General features: G+C 45.2%; 1 protein-coding gene across 13 annotated transcripts in view; it reads right to left on the reverse strand.

Moving 5' to 3' along the window:
* Window positions 1–5,375: 5,375 nt before the first annotated feature.
* The window catches only part of ACSL1 (acyl-CoA synthetase long chain family member 1), a 64,990-nt gene continuing 46,509 nt past the window's right edge, over window positions 5,376–23,856 (reverse strand). For 9 of the 13 annotated variants that reach the window (XM_067022472.1, XM_059049347.2, XM_067022469.1 and 6 more), the window contains 10 exons: window positions 23,061–23,195; window positions 21,230–21,364; window positions 20,287–20,382; window positions 19,333–19,405; window positions 17,414–17,502; window positions 16,308–16,424; window positions 8,989–9,132; window positions 7,526–7,627; window positions 7,346–7,417; window positions 5,376–6,970 (listed from right to left, as the gene is read on the reverse strand). In XM_067022472.1, coding sequence (XP_066878573.1) covers window positions 6,830–6,970; window positions 7,346–7,417; window positions 7,526–7,627; window positions 8,989–9,132; window positions 16,308–16,424; window positions 17,414–17,502; window positions 19,333–19,405; window positions 20,287–20,382; window positions 21,230–21,364; window positions 23,061–23,195 — 1,104 coding nt within the window. In that variant the 3' untranslated portion in view covers window positions 5,376–6,829. The remainder of the gene's footprint in view (window positions 6,971–7,345; window positions 7,418–7,525; window positions 7,628–8,988; window positions 9,133–16,307; window positions 16,425–17,413; window positions 17,503–19,332; window positions 19,406–20,286; window positions 20,383–21,229; window positions 21,365–23,060; window positions 23,196–23,856) is intronic. The other 4 variants (XM_067022476.1, XM_067022477.1, XM_067022478.1 and 1 more) reach the window with 1 other exon arrangement.

Raw genomic sequence — 23,856 nt, forward strand, 5'->3', positions numbered from 1 at the left:
ATTGGCACTCCTCCTACCCAAGTTGAGATCACGTGGCTAAGTAGGTCGGATCACTACATCCTGACGATGCTGTGTCTCATGTTTCAGATTCCGTTCCCAGCTCCCTGCAGGACTCAGAGAGTCTGGTGCAGGAACCCCGGCAGGAACATTCTAGCAAAATCCAGGATTTCACTAGCCAAGAAAAACCGACTTCCAATCTGTGAAGGGAATAACTTTGTAACTTGTACAAGGATCAAAGGAGCATGTAAGCGGAGAAAGAGAAAAGAAAATGAAAGAACACCTCAAAGAAAAAGATTTTCTTAAGGAAAAAAGGGACATAAAATTTCTACAGTAGAAACTTGTCTCCATGATTCACTTTCAAGCTCTGGTCAAAAAAGAACTTTCTGGAAAAAGTTTTCATCCTTGTGATGACCTTTGCTCACTCGGACATGACTTTCGGGTGGCCTGAGGACACACACAGTTGTGAGGCTGACCTTGTTCAGAACATTTGGGGCAAGCAGGGTCCTTTCCTCAGGGATCCTTTCTGCTCAGCGAGCAGGGAGGAGGGGGCAGTGGAAGAGCCAGGGACACTTCAGACAAGCTCAGGTCAGACAGGCTTCCCTCTAACCCCAGGTGACACAAAAATCTTCTTCCTAGAACCTTCTGTAGGAGGAAACGGCTCCCCCCGCCCTCTGGCTGCCACCCTGTACCTCATGATCTAGCTCACTCACCCCGTTGACCTTGTGCCCTAGCATAAAAAGATCATTATCACCCTACCCCTCCACCTCACACCACTGCCAGGCCACAAACATGCTCAACAATTTGTTTCCTGGGCTTGGAGAATCGGAGAAGGCTTCCTAGGAGAAGTGACACCTATAATCTCACTGAAATAAAGGACAGGAGCCAGCCGGGGGGGGGGGGGGGGAGTAAGACAGTGCTCGAGGCAGGGTGCACGTGCAAAGGCCCAGGGGCGAGTGAGAGCATCATGCATTCTGGGAGCTAGAATAAGCCCCGTATGGCTGGACGAGTTGGGGAGGTGGCCAGAGATGAGGCTGGGGAGACAGGCAGGGGCCCTCCAGTTCCTTTGCCCCTCGAAGGGTAATGCACAGGCCAGCAGCACTGGCTTCAGCCGGGAGCTTATTAGAAATGCAGAATTTCAGGCCTGATTCCAGATTTACTCTCCCCCAGGGGATCTGATGCACAGTCACATTTGCCAAGCCTTCCTCTAAGTACACTCGGCAGTTCAGGCTTGAGAGCAACAGGCCACATCGGCATGATTAAGCAGGTGAATCACGTGATTAAGACACATGACTTAGAGAAATCATTCTTGCTGCAAAGTGGAGGGAAAGTGGGTGAGTTAGTAGAGACCAAAACCGAAGGCAAGGAGGCAGAGTAAGAGGCTGGTGCGGTTGTCCTGGCAGGAGATGGCGGCCTCCCTGCTTGGCTGGGAGGACTGAGGGGTGCGGGGCACTGGGTGGATCTGACGCACAGCAGGGGACGCAGCAGCAGGGGCAGTGGCCGAGCTGCCTGGGGCAGCCCTGGAGTGTCTCCCAAACGCAGGGCCTGGTGACAGCTCCGCCCGGGCAGGGCCGGGCAGCCGGCAGGAGCCCCCACAGGGTAGGGGCAGCAGTATCGTGGGTGCGGGGAAGCAAGAGACTCGAAAACAAGAGTCCCTTGGTGTCCGCGCACGTGGCCCAACGCAGCACGTGAGCCGACTGGTTCCGCACCCGCGCCAGGGGTGCCGCAGCCGAGCAGGGACTCCAGCGTCCCCGAGCAGCACTGCTGTTGCTCCTGTGATTCACCCTCCAGTTCAGTGAGCCCCGTGCAAAGCAGGAAGCCTGCTCAGTGCTCTTGGGGGGAAATCCAGCAGCCTTCGTATTTAGCAAGGACGATTTGTGTTAGCCAAACACTTCTCCCTCTGGGCTTCAGGGGCGCCACGCGCTGGGCTCCCCCCTTCCTCATGGCACGTGACTCTCAGCCCCCGTTGCTGGCTCTTTCATCGACGCCCCACTGTGGAGGTCCCCAGCGGTCCGCGTGGGGCCGCCTCGATTTCCTGTCCAGGTTTCCGGGTCCCCAGTTTGCCTGATTAAGCCCCTCAGCCTGAAATACCTTTTCTGTGCTGCGGACTTTGCAAGCTGCTGTCTCCTGACTCGTCTTCTGAGGCAGCGGGCCCCAACCTTTTCGGCACCAGGGACCGGTGTCCTGGAAGCCAATGTTTCCATGGACGGGGGAGGGCAGGGGATGGTTCAGGCTGTAACACGAGCGACGGGGCGCAGCAGATGAAGCTCCGCTCCTCGCCCGCCCGCCGCTCACCTCCTGCTGCGCGGCCCCGCTCCTAACAGGCTGCGGACTGGTGCCGGGGTTTGGGGAGCCCTGTTCCGAGGTGCGGACTCATATCTATCCCGACGTGGCCGTCCAGCAGGAACCTCGGATGGAAACTGCCCAAACCCAACCTCTTGATTCCCTTCCCCAAACCAACACCCCGGGGTCTTCCCGTCTCGGTAAGTAGGGCTCCGCCGTCCACCCAACGGTGCTCAGCCCCGGAGCCTCCCTTTTCCTGACCCCCCACGTGACGGGGCCCAGCTGCAGCTGCTTGCGACTGTCTTCTATCTCCACTGCCACCAACCTGGTTCAGGCTGCCTTACACAGGTAAGCCTGTCCCGGCCGGGTTTCCGTGCTTCTCCCCAGATCCTCCTGCAGCCACCAGGAGGGGTTCATTGAGGGAATATGCACTCCTTGTCTCAAAACCCTTCACTGGTTTCCTCCCGAGAAAAATCCAGGTTCCATTCTGGGCTACAAGGCCTGGTAACCGGCCCTCCTTCTTCTCTAACTGCTTTCAGTTCCCCTCCTTCCTGTGCTTGCGATGCCCCCGCCGCACTGGCTTCCTTTCAGGGCCTGGACTAGAGGGACCTCTTTTCCTACCTCAGGGCCTTTGCACTCACTGCTATTGCTATTTGAAACCTCTTTTCTCCAAACCTTTGCAAGGCTGGTTCCTCTTCATTCTTCAGGTTATCACCTCAAGTGTCACCTCCTCAAAGAGACCTTCTCTGACCCCAACACTTAAAATAGGCCCTCGTGGCCCCTCGCCAAGACTCTACGCGTTATTTTCAAGGCACCCATTGCAATCCGAGGTTGTTCATTTGCTTTCCTGTTTACTGTCCGTCTCTCTCGGCTAGAAAGTTAGCTGTCCCCAGGCAAGGGTCTTGTCTGCTCTGCTCATTGCTGCGTCCCCACAGCACAGAGCTGTGTCTGGCACTTAGCTGATGTTAGACCCAGAGCTATGGGTGGATCACCTGCCTAACAGGGGTTTTGTGAGGATTAAATGAGAACATAAGTCAGAGCCCAGAATGCTAATCACCACACCATGTAACCCCTCTGAGAATTTAAGAGCGCAGCATAGCTCACCACCCAGAGCGAGCCCACAGCCCCTTATAGCTGGGTCACTACCTCCGTAGCTGATGACTCCTAGGACGTCCAAGGGACCTCATGAACATGCCACAGGGCAGTGACCCAGATCTACACCCACTTTCCTCCTGAAATAGAGCGGCAGGTTCTACCTAACTTTTGGTCCTTGATGGATTTGGGGTTTCCAACATCACAGACAGCAACCATACTTAATTTTTGATGACCCATGAACCAGAACAAAATTGTGAAGTGGTACTAGCCTCTGCTATGACAAAGAACAATCATTAGGTAGGAATCAAAACCGTTTGGTCCAAAGCTTAGAGGCATAACTGCTGGCACTAAGAAACAATCCAACGACACATTTTGTCAGGAGGTTACTGGCGCAGGCAGACAAGAAACCTGCACGGCGTGAAGACGAAACTCAGTGTCCAGAGGCAGACTGCCCAGCTCCGACTCTGTTCCGTGTACGACCCTGACTCAAGTCGTGTGCTTCAATTTCCTCCCTGTGTGATGGGGACACCAGGAGCATTTGGCTCAGAGGGTTGCAAACATGAAAAGGTCACCTGTGTAAGAGGCTCAGAAGAGTGCCTGGCAACGCTCAACACATTTTAGTTCCTCTTCTTCTTCTTCTAAGTAATCTAAAAAGCAGAAGTGAGGCAAAAATACTTTAACTACCAAATGCCAAATATACTTAAAAACAAACTGCTTTTCTGAGTTTAGACACAGAGTGAAGGTGTGTCAGAGCTGGACCTGCGGGGAGGGGAAGGTGAACTCTCCGGGCAGCAGGTCACTGCTGCGGAGACAGAGACCTCTGGGCTTGAGGTGTGCTTTTGATTTGGGGGATGGAGTGCCTTTGTATATGGTGCACCATGAAAGTTAAGAATTGGAAACAGTGTTTAGGGGTTAATATCCAGAATATATAAAGAACTACTACTGCTCGATAACAAAAACCAACTTTTTAAAATGGGCAAAGGACATTTCTCCAAGGGAGATACACAAGTGACCTATAAGCACACGAAAGGATGTTCGATCTTATCATCATTAGGGAAATGCAAATCAAAACCACAATGGGATACCACGTCACACCCATTAGGATGGGCGTTATCAAAAAAAAAAAAAAAAAAAAAAGAAAGTTAAGTGAGGATGTGGAGCAACAAAGACCCAATGCAGCCCAAAATAAATAATAAATAAATTAATTAATTTAAAAAAATAAAAGACTTCACCTTCCAATGCAGGGGGTGCGGGTTCGATCCCTGGTTGGGGAGCTAAGATCCCACAGGGCTTGTGGCCAAAAACAAAACAGAAGCACTATTGTAACAAATCCAATAAAGACTTTAAAGGATCTCAGCTCCCCAACTGGGGCTTGAACCCAAACCCCCTGCACTGGAAGGTGGACCGCCAGGGAAGTCCCTTGGATGAGGAGTCTTACCAGAGAGGGGTGCACAGGGCTTGAGCTTTAGAGGAAGAAAGCAGACATCAGCACCCCAAACCCAAGACTGAAGGGAAAGAGGACTGAAAACAGGCTACAGAAAACCTTAGGGGGTGATTAACTAAGACCTCTGGAAAAGAAAATCTTTAAAAAGACAGCGTAGGGTAGTGATAGAAGAAAAGAAACAGTCGGCTGCTGTCAGCGGGACACCTTCTCCGACAGTTCCACAGGGAGAGAATGACGACGGTGAGGCCGAACGAAATCCACCCCAGGACCACCAAGCGCAGCGATGCCTCCCGCACTGCCGCTTTCCCCCCGAGAATTTGCGCTTTCAAGAATATCCATGTTATTCACACCAAGATTTTTCTTCTCTGCGACACAGCAGGGCCGTTGCTGGGAGCTGGCCGGGGCCCGGGGTCGTGTCGGGATGACTGCGTCCTAGGAAGCAGACCTGGGATGGAGGAAAGAACTGGGAGGCTGAGGTCATTCTTGCTCTTCGCTTGTGCACCTCAGAGGCCACGCCGAACGCAACACCTGACGCAAAAAGGGATGCTTCACTCACTTGAAATGCAGAAATATTTATTTTGGTTTCCTTCATTGTTTTTGGAAATTCTGTTTTGGTTTATAAAACATAGAAATAGCCAACACTTAAAGCAAACATTCAAAACCCCATTGTGACAAATTATTGACTTCTTGTGCAATTAAGAATGCACGTATGAAGCTAGGCTACCAAATAGCGTTATTACAACGACAACTCTTTAGGGCAGACCCTGTTGTGCTTGTATGATACGGGCACTCACATACCCACAAACAGCTGCTTTCAACATATAAATGACAACTAAATTCAGTCACGTGTGGCGAAGGCTTGCAGTAAAGTGAAATGCTGTTAATTTCCCAAATTAACTTAAAAAAAATCCCTTGAGAAGTTAATCTCAGGAAATGAGTTTTCCAGATTCCTATGTCTTAGAATTTTGGTTTGTCAAATACATTTCATAGAAACCAGGTAGCATTATGATAGAAGAGCATTTATTAATTACCGTCCATTTCAATAAGTACCCAAGTGTATCTACTCCCTTAATATTTTTAAAGACATGCCTTGCCTGAGAGTTTATTCTGGGGAAAAAAAGCCACTTAATCACAACGTACTCTTTTGATATGGAAACCACATTAAAAACCATCACAGACAGAGCGGCGGGTTCGGTGAAGATAAAGTGGACAGTTCTTCCGGCGTCACAGTTGAACATGGCTGATCCAGGTAATTGTTTCCTTGTTGAAATGCTTGTCTTCACTGCAGAGTCTAAGGCAGATTTTTAAATAACCCCTGGGAAGGGATGGAGGGAGGGCATCGGGTCTGGAGAAGAGGGTCAGTGAATATTCTGCTCTGCGGACGCCAGAATCCACCCGCTCTGGTGAGCGGCCATCCATCCGTACCTGCGCTGTTCTGAGTTACGTCCATCCTCTGCTCCAACAGGAGTGACAGGGGTTAATCAGAAGGGTCACGTGAGATGGGGAGGGGACGGTGGAGGGATTAAGAAAAACCCTCTGGTCCACTTGCGACCTCCAGCAGCTGGGCCAGTTCTTGTTTATAAGGGACGGTTCCCTCCAGTGCACGGTACTCCTCAGAGCAGCAGACACCTGCAGAATTTGCAGCAAGTAGCAGACATCTCAGAAATAGCAAAGTCCTAACCACCTGGTTAGCAAAACAGGGAGACAAGTTTTCACCCTCCTTTTAAACTGAGGAAGTCGTAAATAACTTAGCACATTTATAGTTTCCCCTTTACAATTTTTTTAAGGCTCATTTTGGAAATTGTATATCACCGTGAACATGGTCTGCAACGCGAGGTGACCATAAGGCAGTGTTCCATTCCCTCTAAGCTTCCTATGACGAGAATCTGAACGCACGAGGCAGACAAAGACGCTCCTTCCCTACTTGCCGTTGTCAAAACTACCCACGGAGGCCACGGGCAGGAGAAGACCGCGGAAGCATGCGGCCTCTTCCCAGCTTCCTCCCTTGCATTAGATTTTGATGGAGGAATAAAGTTCATCGATCTGTGACCTGAAATAATTCCGAATCTCTGGCCTTTTAGCCTTCATCGTTGGGGTCAGAAGGCCGTTGTCGACAGAGAATAATTCAGGGTGGAGACTAATACCTTTGACCTGTAAAGAAACCAGGCAGTCAAAGGAGGAAAGGAGGACGGAGGCCACCTGAGTCTAAAAAGCACTTAACCTTCCCAAGGGATAAAGACCTTCTCGGCAATTCAAACCAGCCTCTCAGGCCAGGTCCCGTTGCACCTTCTCAACGAAGGGCAGTGGCCTGTTGTCAGTACAGAATCGGGATTGCAGCCTGACCTCCAGGAAGAGAATTCATACCCTTGGTTACAAAAATCCCCTCCCCTGCCAAACCACTCCACTATCCCTTCCGCACAGGTGTCTTTACGTCACCTCATCCTCTTCTATAATATATTCACAGAAAACATCCTCTAGTCAAAAACCTGTTTTGCAGGAATTCATATACTTGGATGCAAGTCTTACCTGTTCAAATGGTTTTAGGCCAGAATCCTTCCCAAGTCTCACCATGTCTTCCAGAACAGCTTTTTGGACACCCTAATAAGGCAAGAAGAGTAAGATCCTTACTCCCGCGGCGGGAGTCCCTGAACTTTGCACTTAATGCAAAGGGAGGGTCAGGAGAAGGCCGCACACTTCGGAACCTACCTTGTTTCTGCACAGCTCTTCAAAGGAGCCTTCAAAGCCTCTCTTCCAGGCCCAGGGGCCTAGCGTCTCAATGTCTGGTACCACAATCGCTATGAGAAATGCCTTTAACAGAGACAAGTAAGTTATTAAAGGGCTTGATCCAGATGCTCTAAAATTGTGGTTCTTTATTATCTGCAGCCTGGGCCCCTGGGAGAATCTGATGAAAGTTACAGATCCTCTCTTCAGAGCATGTTACCAGCCCCAGAGTCCGTGGGGCCCAGGTTAACTCCTGCCTCTGAAATATAGATGGCGTTGGGGATTTTGCAATAAATGTTTTGAAAAAAACCATTGGAAATCAAAACCTAATAAAACCCTAATTTTTACTTACTCATATATATATTTTAAAATAAAACAGGGTCAAATGAGCAAACAAGGGGATAGATATCAGATAACTACTTTATAAAAAGAGAAAGTATATGCAGATTCATTTAGAAAAAACTCTAATATCTCATTCTTTACAATTTAGTGACAATGAAACTAAATAAAAATTAGAGGCATGGGTATGATTCCAGGTCGAAGAAAAATAGGTGCACTCTTGAAGAAAAATAGGTGCACTCTTGAAGAAAAATAGGTGCACTTTCTTATAAGAAAATATTCTTCCAAAATTATTTGAAAATGTCAAGATTTGTAGAAATATTAACCCTCAGGAAACCAGACACCCTTCTCTTCCTCCCCACCATCTGTCCAAAATTTTAGCAAATGATGTTTCATTGCAATACTGATGTTGGTTTTCGACTTTAAGATATGTTGGCTCATAACCACATTTGCTCAAAAATGATGTAGGAGGGCTTCCCTGGTGGCACAGGGGTTGAGAGTCCGCCTGCCCTTGCAGGGGACAGGGGTTCGTGCCCCGGTCCGGAAAGATCCCACGTGCCGCAGAGCGGCTGGGCCCGTGGGCCATGGCCACTGAGCCTGCGCGTCCGGAGCCTGTGCTCCGCAACGGGAGAGGCCACAGCAGTGAGAGGCCCGCGTACCGCAAAAAAAAAAAAAAAAAAAAAAAAAAAAAAAAAAAAGATGTAGGAGACATATCATAAATAAGTTGAGTTTAATGTTTGAAAATTCTAAACTTTCTTACAACCTGTATATCAATATTTCCCCTCATAATTAAATTAGAAGCTTATTTTACCCACTCCCTTGGTATCCTTATCCAACTTCCCTTGGTAATATGAAATTAAAGAGAAAAAAACTTTTCTGGATAAGAATTGCCAAGAATAAGAGGTACAAATTTCCAGTTACAAAATAGATGAAAAAAAAAAAAGAAATGCCAAGCAGTAAAAACCAGTAACGTGTTGATAATATTCCAGCACGTCAGACATGAAAGTCAACTCAACACCCATCGCAAACTTCCCATCACACTGAAAGGCCCTAGACTTCTAGGCCCGGGCCACGCCGGCCACAGAATTCACGGCTGGGGCAGTGCATACCTGCAAGCTCTCTCCGTGGACAAACACCTGAGCGACAGGTTCACTTCGCTGGTAGATGTTTTCAATCTTCTCCGGAGCTATGTACTCTCCTTGTGCCAGTTTAAAGATGTGCTTTTTCCTGTCGATGATCTTCAAGGTGCCATTCTGTTTGAAGGGGGGGGAGCGGCCTGTGAGCAGGTCCAGCAGCTGCTTTCCCCCCAGCAGCAGGTATTTCCTGTACACTATCATTCAATCCTAATAACCTCTGGCAGGGGTCAGCTGTTAACCCATTTTGCAGAGAGGCAAACTGAGGCTTAGAGAGATTACATAACCTCCCCCAGGCCACTGAGCAGAGTAGAGAGACAGAGAAGGGACTTGGGAGCTGCCCTCACTCCCAGCCAACCACAGCAGCTCGCTTGCTCCCTTCAGCTCAGTGAGCTTCACTTTGTCTCATATCTGAATCGGCCGCTCGCTCGCTCGATGGGGTAAAGGTCCTCGAGAGTAGAGACGTGCTCATCCTCCTACAGGGCTCTGCACAGAGCAGGGGCTGCAGAGGCAGCAGCTCACTTCCCTCTGTCCCTGTTCCAGGGTGGGGGCAGGAGGGGGCTGACGGCTGCCCCCATGATGACTGTGGGAATGAGAGAATCTCCAGACCAGACTCACCAAATGCCAGTAGCTCCCACCTCCCCATCTCCCGTAAACAAAACCCCCATCCCCACCCGAGGCCACTCTCTCGCTTCAGAGAGTCATCCACTGGAAAGTTCTCTCAGCCCACATCAGTTTTCCTCCATTTCCAAAAGGAGCCGACTGAGGTCCAGGGAGATTATGAGATGTGCTCCTTAGAGCCATAGTCAGAATTAGAACGGATACTTCATCCCTCCTGAGTCTGGAAAGAGGGACTTAATTTATTTCTAAATAGCCTGGTGGACCAGTGGATAAGATTCCAAGCTCGCAATGTAGGGGGTCCGAGTTCAATCCCTGGTTGGGGAACTAAATCCTGCATGCATGCCACAACTGAGAGTCCACATGCTGCAACTAAAGATCCCACATGCTGCAACTAAGACCCAGCGTAGCCAAAATAAATCAATAATAAATAAATATTAAGGAAAAGAAAAAAAGAACCACGGTGAAGTACCATAATGTCTATGAAAAAAATAAATAGCTTGGGTACTCTGAAATTAATTGGGAGGGGTATTTTTCAAAACAATAAAAATTTTGGAGTATAAAGCACCATAAAAGAGGGCAGACAGCAGAAGCAAGAAGAACTACAATCCTGCAACCTGTGGAACAAAAACCACATTCACAGAAAGATAGACAAGATGAAAAGGCAGAGGGCTATGAATCAGATGAAGGAACAAGATAAAACCCCAGAAAAACAACTAAATGAAGTGGAGATAGGCAACCTTCCAGAAAAAGAATTCAGAATAACGACAGTGAAGATGATCCAGGACCTCAGAAAAAGAATGGAGGCAAAGATCGAGAAGACGCAAGAATTGTTTAACAAAGACATAGAAGAATTAAAGAACAAACACCTAGAAGAATTAAAGAACAAACAAACAGAGATGAACAATACAATAACTGAAATGAAAACTACACTAGAAGGAATCAATAGCAGAATAACTGAGGCAGAAGAACAGATAAGTGACCCAAAAGACAGAATGGTGGAGTTCACTGCTGTGGAACAGAATAAAGAAAAAAGAATGAAACGAAATGAAGACAGCCTAAGAGACCTCTGGGACAACATTAAATGCAACAACATTTGCATTATAGGGGTCCCAGAAGGAGAAGAGAGAGAGAAAGGACCAGAGAAAATATTTGCAGAGATTATAGTTGAAAACTTCCTTAACATGGGAAAGGAAATAGCCACCCAAGTCCAGGAAGTGCAGAGAGTCCCATACAGGATAAACCCAAGGAGAAACACACCGAGACACATAGTAATCAAATTGGCAAAAATTAAAGACAAAGAAAAAATTTTGAAAGCAACAAGGGAAAAAGGACAAATAACATACAAGGGAACTCCCATAAAGTTAACAGCTGCTTTCTCAGCAGAAACTCTACAAGCCAGAAGGGAGTGACATGATGTACTTAAAGTGATGAAAGGGAAGAACCTACAACCAAGATTACTCTACCCGGCAAGGATCTCATTCAGATTTGATGGAGAAATTAAAAGCTTTACAGACAAGCAAAAGCTAAGAGAATTCAGCACCACCAAACCAGCTCTACAACAAATGCTAAAGGAACTTCTCTAAGTGGGAAACACAAGAGAAGAAAAGGACCTACAAAAACAAACCCAAAACAATTCAGAAAATGGTCATAGTAACATACATATCGATAATTACCTTAAAGGTGAATGGATTAAATGCTCCAACCAAAAGACTCAGGCTTGCTGAATGGATATAAAAACAAGACCCGTATATATGCTGTCTACAAGAGATGCACTTCAGACCTAGGGACACATACAGACTGAAAGTGAGGGGATGGAAAAAGATATTCCATGCAAATGGAAATCAATAGAAAGCTGGAGTAGCAATACTCATATCAGATAAAATAGACTTTAAAATAAAGAATGTTACAAGAGACAAGGAAGGACACTAAGTAATGATCAAGGGATCAATCCAAGAAGAAGATGTAACAATTATAAATATATATGCACCCAACATAGGAGCACCTCAATACATAAGGCAACTGCCAACAGCTGTAAAAGAGGAAATAGACAGTAACACAATAATACTGGAGGACATTAACACCTTACTTACACCAGTGGACAGATCATCCAAAATGAAAATAAATAAGGAAACAAAAGCTTTAAATGACACAATAGACCAGATAGATTTAATTGATATTTATAGGACATTCCATCCAAAAACAGCAGATTACACTTTTTTCTCAAGTGCACATGGAACACTCTCCAGGATAGATCACATCTTGGGTCACAAATCAAGCCTCAGTAAATTTAAGAAAATTGAAATCATATCAAGCATCTTTTCAGACCACAACGCTATGAGATTAGAAATGAATTACAGGGAAAAAAACGTAAAATACACAAACACATGGAGGCTAAACACTACATTACTAAATAACCAAGATATCACTGAAGAAATCAAAGGAAATCAAAAAATACCTAGAGACAAATGACAATGAAAACATGACCATCCAAAACCTATGGTATGCAGCAAAAGCAGTTCTAAGAGGGAAGTTTACAGCTATACTAGCCTACCTCAAGAAACAAGAAAAATCTCAAATGAACAATCTAACCTTACACCTAAAGGAACTAGAGAAAGAAGAACAAACAAAACCCAAAGTTAGCAGAAGGAAAGAAATCATAAAGATCAGAGCAGAAATAAATGAAATAGAAACGAAAAAAACAATAGCAAAGATCAATAAAACTAAAAGCTGGTTCTTTGAGAAGATAAACAAAATTGATAAACCATTAGCCAGACACATCAAGAAAAGAGGGAGAGGACTCAAATCAATAAAATTAGAAATGAAAAAGAGGTTACAACAGACACCACAGAAATACAAAGCATCCTAAGAGACTACTACAAGCAACTCTATGCCAATAAAATGGACAACCTGGAAGAAATGGACAAATTCTTAGAAAGGTATAACCTTCTAAGACTGAACCAGGAAGAAAAAGAAAATATGAACAGACCAATCACAATAATGAAATCAAAACTGTGATTAAAAATTTTCCAAACAAAAGTCCAGGACCAGATGGCTTCACAGGTGAATTCTATCAAACATTTAGAGAAGAGCTAACACCCATCCTTCTCAAATTCTTCCAAAAAATTGCAGAGGAAGGAACACTCCCAAACTCATTCTATGAGGCCACCATCACGCTGATACCAAAACCAGACAAAGATACTACAAAAAAAGAAAATTACAGACCAATTATCACTGATGAATATAGATGCAAAAATCCTCAACAAAATACTAGCAAACAGAATCCAACAACACATTAAAAGGATCATACACCATGATCAAGTGTGATTTATCCCAGGGATGCAAGGATTCTTCAATATATGCAAATCAATCAGTGTGATAAACTATATGAACAAATTGAAGAAGAAAAACCATATGATCATTTCAATAGATGCAGAAAAAGCTTTTGACAAAATTCAACACCGATTTATGACAAAAACTCTCCAGAAAGTGGGCACGGAGGGAACCTACCTCAACATAATAAAGGCCATCATATACGACAAACCCACAGAAAACATCATTCTCAATGGTGAAAAACTGATAGCATTTCCTCTAAGATCAGAAACAAGACAAGGATGTCCACTCTCACTGCTACTATTCAACATGGTTTTGGAAGTCCTAGCCACAGCAATCAGAGAAGAAAAAGAAATAAAAGGAATAAAAATTGGAAAAGGAGAAGTAAAACTGTCACTGTTTGCAGATGACATGTTACTATACATAGAGAATCCTAAAGATGTCACCAGAAAAGTACTAGAGCTAATCAATGAATCTGGTAAAGTTGCAGTATACAAAATTAATGCACAGAAATCTCTTGCATTCCTATACACTAATGATGAAAAATCTGAAAGAGAAATTAATGAAACACTCCCATTTACCATTGCAACAAAAAGAATTAAATACCTAGGAATAAACCTATGTAGGGAGACAAAAGACCTGTATGCAGAATACTATAAGACACTGATGAAAGAAATTAAAGATGACACCAACAGATGGAGAGATATACCATGCTCTTGGACCGGAAGAATCAATATTGTGTAAATGACTATACTACCCAAAGTAATCTACAGATTCAATGCAATCCCTATCATATTACCAATGGCATTTTTTACAGAACTAAAACAAAAATCTTAAAATTTGTATGGAGACACAAAAGACCCTGAATAGCCAAAGCAGTCTTGAGGGAAAAAAACGGAGCTGGAGGAATCAGACTCCCTGACTTCAGACTACACTACAAAGCTACAGTAATCGGGGCTTCCCTGGTGGCGCAGTGGTTGAGAATCCGCCTGCCGATGCAGGAGACACGGGTTCGTGCCCTGGTCCGGGAGGATCCCACATGCCGCGGAGCAGCTGGGCCCGTGAGCCATGGCCGCTAGGCCTGCGAGTCCGGAGCCTGTGCTCCGCAACGGGAGAGGCCACAGCAGTGAGAGGCCCGCATACCGCAAAAAAAAAAAAAAAAAAAAAGCTACAGTAATCAAGATAATATGGTACTAGCACAAAAACAGAAACACAGATCAATGGAACAAGATAGAAAGCCCAGAGGTAAACCCATGCACCTATGGTCAACTAATCTATGACAAAGGAGCCAAGGATATACAATGGAGAAAAGACAGTCTCTTCAATAAGTGTTGCCAGGAAAACTGCACAGGTACATGTAAAAGAATGAAATTAGAACACTCCCTAACACCATACACAAAAATAAACTCAAAATGGATTAGAGACCTAAATGTAAGATTGGCCACTATAAAACTCTTAGAGGAAAACATAGGAAGAACACTCTTTGACATAAATCACAGCAAGATCTTTTTTGATCCACCTCCTAGAGTAATGGAAATAAAGACAAAAATAAACAAATGGGACCTAATTAAACATCAAAGCTTTTGCACAGCAAAGGAAACCATAAACAAGACGAAAAGACAACCCTCAGAATGGGAGAAAATATTTGCAAACGAATCAATGGACAAAGGACTAATCTCCAAAATATATAAACAGCTCACACAGCTCAATGTTAAAAAAACAAACAACCCAATCCAAAACTGGGCAGAAGACCTAAATAGACATTCTCCAAAGAAGACATACAGATGGCCAAGAAGCACATGAAAAGCTGCTCAACATCACTAATTATTAGAGAAATGCACATCAAAACTACAATGAGGTATCACCTCATGCTGGTTAGAATGGGCATCATCAGAAAATCTACAAACAACAAATGCTGGAGAGGGTGTGGAGAAAAGGAAGCCTCTTGCACTGCTGGTGGGAATGTAAACTGACACAGCCACTATGGAGAACAGTATGGAGGTTCCTTAAAAAACTAAAAATAGAATTACCATATGATCCAGCAATCCCACTACTGGACATATACCCAGAGAAAACCATGATTCAAAAAGACACATGCACCACAATGTTCATTGCAGCACTATTTACAATAGCCAGGTCATGGAAGCAACCTAAATGCCCATCGACAGATGAATGGATAAGGAAGATGTGGTACATATATACAATGGAATATTACTCAGCCATAAAAAGGAACGAAATTGGGTCATTTGTTGAGACGTGGATGGATCTAGAGACTCTCATACAGAGTGAAGTAAGTCAGAAAGAGAAAAACAAATATCGTATATTAATGCATATATGTGGAACCTAGAAAAATGGTACAGATGAACTGGTTTGCAGGGCAGAAATTGAGACACAGATGTAGAGAACAAATGGGTGGGAAAGTGACGGTGGGGGGATGGTGGTGTGATGAATTGGGCGATTGGGATTGACATGTAGACACTGATGTGTATAAAACTGATGACTAAGAAGAACCTGCTGTATAAACAAATAAATAAAATTCAAAAATTCAAAAAAAAAACTTCTAAAACTAATGTTCCCTAAACCAGTGGTCATCATGTTTTTCTCCTTTTTTCAAATTGTCCAAGAACAGCAGAAATAAAGGGGAAATTCCTCATAGGTGATAAATAAATAAATAAATAAAGCACCATAAATCTGTAAGACTAGAACATTTCACAATAATAAAAATTACACTAGCCATTTGAGTGCTTGCAATTAAACACAGTAACAACTTTAAAAAGCAGTGGTGTCACCACAACAAGCAAAAGTGGTGAAACCTAGAGGTCAGCTTTTTGCACAAGCATCTCACTCCCAAGACGGACTCTGTATTTCGCTATAGTAAATGGTTCTGAGGCTAAGTTCAAAGGGGATGGCCTGATCCCCTAAGCACTTATCCTGTTTTTTACTGAGATGACAATGCTAAGAAACACGGGTGTTCACAAATTTTCACCTGTCACACATTCCTGGAAGCCTATGCAGTGCCCCCCAGACCTTAACTAAGACCTCAACAGCAAGGCACAGTAGTGAAATGTGAAAAGCCAGACACAGTGTCTCTGGATTTCAAGCCAGAAGCAGCAACCGGAAAGGATGTCAAGCATCAAAACAAAACATATTTGCTGCCGTTAAACTGAAAATGCTACACGAGGATGCTAAGTATAACCTGTTTCCTGCAGAAGACGGAAGGGTCTACGCTCCACCACTCGGTAAGGAGAAAGAGGAGGGAAAGTTAGGGTGCCACCGCCACATGGGGTTTTTTCTTCCCTACGGTGGAACAAAAGTGTCTGTGAACAGGGGAGGGGACCACTTACTGGTAACCACTTTCCAATGTCCCCTGTGTGCAACCAGCCATCTTTATCCAGAGCTTCTGCTGTGTTTGCCGGGTCCTCTAAGTAGCCTTGAAATACATTAGCCCCTTTCACACACACCTGAGGGAAAAAGATCGGGAGGGAGGCGTGGGCGTGGGAGTTGGAAGAAAGTGGATGAAAGGTACAAACATCCAGTTATAAGATAAACAAGGACCAGGGGTATCATGTACAGCATGGCGACTACAGCTAGCACAGCCATATGGAAGATTTTTAAGTTGTTAAGAGAGCAGATCTTAACGAGTTCTCATCACAAGGGAAAAAACCACACTTCTTCTTTTTTTTTGTATCTATATGAGATGATGGATGTTTACTAAACTCGCTGCGGTGATCATTTCACAATATATGTGAGTCAAATCATGATGCTGTACACCTTAAACTCACACCGTGCTGGATGTCAATTACATCTCAACAAAACTGGAGGGGGAGCTGTTAAGAGCACTGACTGGGGCTTCTCCAGAGAAAACTCGTGTGTGTGTGTGTGTGTGTGTGTGTGTGTGTGTGTGTGTGTGTGTGTCCCAGCCTTTGGCCAGACCCTGAACGCCACGATATAGAGGGAGCTACCAGAGCCCGGCTGGCTTCGTGGCAGCACCTCCAATCCCCCACTTCCCTTCCATAACGGCCTTGGCTGCACTCAAGTTCCAGGGCTCACACTCACCCTTGGCTCTGGATCAGAGCTGCTGGAAAACCCCAAAGGGGGTGAAATCCCAAAGCAATTTGGCCTTCCTTCCTCTAGCCAGTAGCTCACTAGCATGGAGCGCAATTATCAGACAGGAAGCTGTGGCCCAGGACTTCAGGCCCTGGAGCCTCTGTACCCTCCTGGGCCCATGGCCCCATCGTGGCCAGCGACAGAAGGCAGGCATTAGTGCCCCCCACCTCCCTGCCCATCCTGTGAGTTAGGCAGAAATGTACCGCCACAAAGAAGCCTGTGTGACAGCCTGTTGCTGTCACCAGCAACACCAAGCTCCGTGGCTTTACGTGCTGTGGTGCTGAGAGGCGGCTGGTTACTGGAGGAGCCCGCAGCGAGGGGGTGACTGCGGGATTTCACTCACCTCGCCCTCGCCCTTGGCAGCCATGTAATTCATTTCTTCCACATCGACAAGCTTTATAATGTTGCAAGGCATTGGGGCACCGACATGGCCTGTATATCAAATAAAAGATGATCACTCCTGATGTGACTACCGATATCCTCAGGACAGATCACTTTTATCACAAACAAGCCCACTCAGGGTGAGAACAGAGGGTATAAACCTCTGGTTTCGGCAATCACAGCCTGTCTCCCCCTGGTAAATTACAGAGTTTATTCCTAGAAAACAGGCAAAAACATTCAAAAGTCTCTTAGGGAGTTTTCCCAAGTCTGATGCCCCAAATTATTTTTCGAAGTATAAATGATTTGGCTGCTCATTTTCAGGGTTTCTTTGAACAGCTGGAAGCAGGTTTCCTGAAACTTTCACCTGGTTCCTATGATCTGATGGCCCTGCTCTCCCTCATACAGACGTAACGTCCCCGGTTCTCTATAAGAACAGACCTTGACGGGTCAGTTGGTTCTAACCAATACGGCCTTATGCTCTGGATTATAAACGAACATGTTTTACATGTAAGTTTATGAAGACAGGACAGGGATTCTTTTCACAGCTCACTTAACTCTCTTGCCAAAGGGTGCTAGGACTGGGTTCTATTCCCAAAACAAAAAATAACAAATTAGATTAAGTTTTAAGAGTATCACAAATCATTCTTCCTATGTTTTGATAATTTTAGTTTAAAGAAGTCACTATTCAAACTCTCTAGCCGGTAAGGCACCAGGAGTTAAAAATTAAACAAACAGGGACTTCCCTGGTGGCACAGTGGTTAAGAATCCACCTGCCAATGCAGAGGACACGGGTTCGATCCCTGTCCGGGAAGATTCCACATGCCACAGAGCAACTAAGCCCGTGCACCACGACTACTGAGCCTGCACTCTAGAGCCCGTGAACCACAACTACTGAGCCCATGTGCCACAACTACTGAAGCCCATGTGCCTAGAGCCCGTGCTCCAAAACAAGAGAAGCCACCGCAATGAGAAACCCATGCACAGCAACGAAGAGTAGCCCCTGCTCGCCACAACTAGAGGAAGCCCACACGCAGCAACGAAGACCCAATGCAGCCAAAAATAAATAAATTTATTTTTAAAAAAATTAAACAAACACCATGAAAAAGGTTCACAGACTGTTAGTGCCAATCGCAGCGGAATTATGCTACTAGAAAGTGCTTGATACTAGAATCTATGTCATTTGATGCTCATATGTGTAAAACAGCGAACAAATCACAGAACTTATTTATCACAGTGTAGAATACACTGCCGGTGTGGGACAGGGGAAAGCACAGAAGTTTTGTGGTCAGACCTGGGTTGGAATCCTGGCTCCAAAACATAAAGCCGTGTAAATTCTTATACATTACTGACATGCTTTTTAGCCAACAATCAATCATTGTCCTCTCAGAGGTAACAGGGCTTCTCTCTCACAGGGATATTGGGATGAAACGCATATAATACGCATCATAAACTCCTGACGCAGAACCTCAGGCAGGATAGTTGGTCCTCCCCTGTTTTTTCCTTTTGGGACAAAGGACTTGTGTTTATTTCTGTCTGGAGTCTCTGGAAATTTAATTAAAATTTGCCAGCGAATAATTAGGCCCCAATCAATTCCTGGAAAGCTCTGTTGGGCCAAACATTCTGAACCTGGTATAAGGAACACCATCTCTAGACGTGACCTTCAGGATCTACGTAAGTCTCTGTTGCCACCCTCCCAGGTTGACAGTCAGAGCCTCCAAGTCACATCCCACTCTGCCACAGGGCCCCCTGGTTTCCGAGATTGTTGACCCCGAGGCCTAGTCATCAGAGACACAGCACTTGTTTAAGTTGGTTTATTAACCCAATTCCAGTAATTCCAATGCCCAAAGTAAGGCCCCAATGAGGAAAGTCCTGCCATCGTACCTGCGGTCCAGTCCCCAGGCACAGTCAGGCAGCACCCGGCAGTGCACTCGGTCTGTCCATAGCCTTCGTAGAACTGGGTCACCAAGAGATGGGGCAGGAAGAGAGGGGGACAGTCACACCTCTGCTGGGAGTGCTCAGTAACCAAGTTCCTCTAGCTCGTTGGGTAACCTCAGCCCGTGCGCTACGACACGCTTTATCACAGCACCGAACGTATTCACCCACATAGGAGCCCGTGTCATTCACGGGTCACGCCGCACGACCTGCTCAGGGACTCACTCACGCCGTCGGCCCACGGCTACTTAGCACCCAGTCTCTGCTGGCTCCCCCTCCCCTTTAAGAACGGTCTCTGCATGCTTTGCACGTCGGCTTATCACTTACTGCCAATCCCCATATGCCCTCACACCTGATCTAAAGGCATCTTTTGTGCCTTACCCTAGAGAAAATTACCCAGTGGTAGACACAAATACATATTCTGCCCGGGGTAACAGATATATACAGGCCCACCTCATTTTATTCGCTTTGCAGATACTGCATTTCTTACAAATTGAAGGTTTGTGGCGACGCTGCGTTGTCACATGACGGTTAGCAATAAAGTATTTTTAAATTAAGATACATACATTGCTTTTTAGACATAATACTATTGCACACTTAATAGACTACAGACTAGTGTAAACATTACTTTTATATGCACTGGGAAACCAAAAAGTTCACGTGACTGGCTTTACTGCGATACTGGCTTTGTTGCCATATTGGCTTTATTGCAGTGGTCTGGAACTGAACCTGCAGTATCTCCGAGGTGTGCCTATACCCCTTTCTCCAAGCAACCTAGGAGTAACATGATCTTCCAAACAAAAATACGACACACGGAGGAGAAGAAGAGTGCCTATTGGAAAGTAGACTCCTGGGCATGACTCGGCCCGAGACCAGAGGGAGGTGTGGAGGGAGGTACCTCACCTGGCAGCCCAGAGCAGCTCTCAGGAAGGTCAGCACGGTGGCGGACACGGGCGCTGCTCCTGTGATCATCAGCCGTACTTTTCCTCCCAGGCTCGACTTGCAAGGCAGGGAGAGGGGAGAGGGTGAGGGGCAAGTGACTGGAAGGTGGCGGGCTTCTCAAAGATTCCTTCTTGGAACCCCAATACTCTAACCCACCAGCTCCTGTCTGCAGGCTGCACAGAACTCACTGTGTCCGAGGACGCACAGGCACCCCAAGGGGGACACCTGACTGGAGTTTGGTTCCACCAGAAACCACTCCATTCACTCTCAACAGGTGTGGAAAATAAAGCAACACCTCTATACCTGCAGGTGTTTTAAGGAATTAGAACAAGAGTGTCGTGGGTTTATGGCAACCACCACCTTCTGGGGGACATAATATTATTCCATATTCCTTATCACTCATGCCTAAAAAAATACCTCAAGAGTTCCAGAACAGCAAAACAAAATGGAAAATCAGAAAGGCTATGCTACCTGATTTGATTCCTTTTCTGCCCTGGATAGCTAAACACTGTTCAGATTTATCTTGGACACTGAGGTTTTGCTAATGACTCTGTCCTTAGTTTTTAGAAATGTGCCAGAAATTCTCTCTCTCTCACCTTCTCTTTTAAAAACAGCCCTCACACAATATAGGCATAGGGGATTAAGAGGTACAAACTATTAGGTATAAAATAAGCTACAAGGATATATTTATTGCACAACATGGGGAATATAGCCAATATTATATAATAACTATAAATGGAGTATAATCTTTAAAAATTGTGAATTGCTATACTGTACACCTGTAACTTATATAATATTGTACATCAACTATACTTCAATTGAAAAAAAAAAAAGAGCCCTCACAGAAAGTTTGAAACACAAAGGAGTTTACATGACAAATAACTGTTGTGAGTCAATGTGCTACCTGTATTTTGTGGAAGATCAACTTATCCCACAGGCTGTTGTTTCTAATGATGCCACTACGAAGCTCAGCTTCTTTCCTCTTGAAGGCGAAGTCCAACAGCCATCGCTTCAGTGTGGTGTTTGCCTGAGCAAAAATCTAATAAGTAAAGAAGCAAGAAAGTTTCACAATAAGTAGGATGGTGAGATAATATGAAGTCAGATAATAACAAGTGTCGATGAAAATGTAGAGAAATTGGAACCCTCATACACAGCTGGCGGGAATGTAAAATGGTACAGCTGCTTTAGAAAACAGACTGGTGGTTCCTCAGTTAAACACAGAGTTACTGTATGACTAGCAATTCCGCTCCTAGGCACATACCCGAGAGAATGAAAACACATGATGTCCACACAGCCTCTTGTCCATGAATGTTCACAGCAGCATTATTCATAATAGCCAAAAAGCAGAAACAACCCAAATGCCCATCAGTGGATGGCCGGATAAAGAAAACGTGTTGTATCCATGCAGTGGAATATTATTTGGCCATTAAAAGGAATGAAGTACGGATGCATGATGGACCTTGAAAGCATACTAAGCAAAAGAAGCCAGCAACAAAAGAATATTGCATGATTCCATTCACATGAAAATCCAGAATAGGGAAATCTATAGATTCAGAAAGTATATGAGATTTTTTGGGGGTGGAGGGAGGTAGCAGGGTAGAGGATGATACCACATTCTTTTTGAGGTGATAAAAATGTTCTAAAATGGACTGTAATGATGTTTGCAGAACTCTGTGAATGTACTAAAAACCTTTGAATTGTACACTTAATGGGTGAATTGCATGTAATGTGAATTATATCTCAATAAAGCTGTTTTACAGTTTTTTAAAAAAGAACCATTAAGAAAATGAGAAGGCTGGCACTTCCCTGGTGGCGCAGTGGTTAAGAATCCGCCTGCCAATGCAGGGGACACAGGTTCGATCCCTGGTCCGGAAGATTCCACATGCCGCAGAGCAACTAAGCCCATGCGCCACAACTACTGAGCCTGTGCTCTAGAGCTCGCGTGCCACAACTACTGAACCCACGTGCCACAACTACTGAGCCTGCACGCCACAGCTACTAAAGCCCGCGTGCCTAGAGCCCATGCTCCACAACAAGAGAAGCCACCGCAATGAGAAGCCCGCGCACCGCAGCAAAGAGTAGCCCCCGTTCGTCGCAACTAGTGAAAGCCCGTGGGCAGCAACGAAGACCCAACGCAGCCAAAAATAAATTAATTAAAAAAAAAAAAAATGAGAAGGTTCTCATAGATGACGAAAGCCATGTCTCAAAATAAAGAGTATTAGAACCGCCCAGTCCAAATTCATTCTGGAGACTGCTCACACCACACAGGGTCCCACCCCAGCTGTGGGGTCCGTGCTCTAAAGGCTCACCACCTCCTCTCGGTCCCTGGCTTGGTTTAGTCACGTCTCTCAGGGTGGCTAAGTAAGTAACATTTTTCATGCAGTGGAGCTTTACAATTTAGAAAGCCTTTTCATATGATGTAATTAGCATCTTTATGAGATGGAGGCAGTAACAGTCCACTGTAAAGATGAGAAAACAGAGGCTCAAAGAGTTTATCGTGAAAATAAAACAACCTCCACCTCACACCTGTATTGTGCCTTCCAGTTGACAAAGTGTGTCCATAGGCGCTCTGTCTTATAACCCTTACTCACAGATCTGGGAGGTAAACGCGCTCAGGTGTATTAGCAGAGGGGTAAACTGCAGTCCCTTGAGAGAGTACGGGCAGCGGCCACAGTCACACACGGTCTTGGACTCCAGGTCCAGAGCTCTGTCCCTGCTCTTCGCTTGGCACTTACTCGGTCAAACATCCGGTTCAGTAGTCTGGGGACCACAGGGAAGACGGTGGGTTGGAGGGTCTTGAGATCATCCATAAGCAGCCTGATATCTCCTTGGAAAAATCCTATTTTAGCTCCGTGACACAGCATCAAACACTAGAGAGGTAAACAGAAATAGCCAACATGTCATCATTGCAGCAGGGATTACACAACACACACAGACACACAAGGCTCCAGTTTTAGCACTTCAGACCAGCTTCCAGAAATCATAAAGTTCCTAAATGTAGGGAGCTTTAAAAACAATGTTCTTGTGTTCTTGGGTCCTTGTACAACATGGGAGTGTGGCATTGCTCTCGATTATCCTGAAGATAAAGGGACTAGTAAGAAACCAGGGAATGTGGTTTTCAGTGATGATCAGAGAGGTTCTGCTATTTTAGCTTCAATAATAAATATCTGCTGAATGAATGACATGGTATTCGATAATCCAAGTATATTTAGTCTTCCAGAAACTTTAGGTCTAACTTATTCTCATCAAAAAAAACTCAGCTACTTGCCTTAGCTTTTTAAAGTCTCATTTCTTCTGTTTGAATCTAACTAAAAAATTCTGAGTAGTCAGAATATGCTGCAGCTGAGGCACTAGGCCATCCGTACCACGGCAGTTTGCATTCGGCTATAACCTAGTGCCTGAATTGTTTCCTGTCCGATGCAAGCTGCACTGGCAAGCCACAGGCACTTGACAAAGTGTCTGCCTATTTTAAATTTTAAAAAGAAAGAGAGATTCAAGAGATGATGCAACGGAAGTACAAACGGTCTCAGG

The sequence above is a fragment of the Kogia breviceps genome, chromosome 20 (assembly GCF_026419965.1).
Source record: "Kogia breviceps isolate mKogBre1 chromosome 20, mKogBre1 haplotype 1, whole genome shotgun sequence".
In the NCBI taxonomy this organism is placed as follows: Eukaryota; Metazoa; Chordata; class Mammalia; order Artiodactyla; family Physeteridae; genus Kogia; species Kogia breviceps.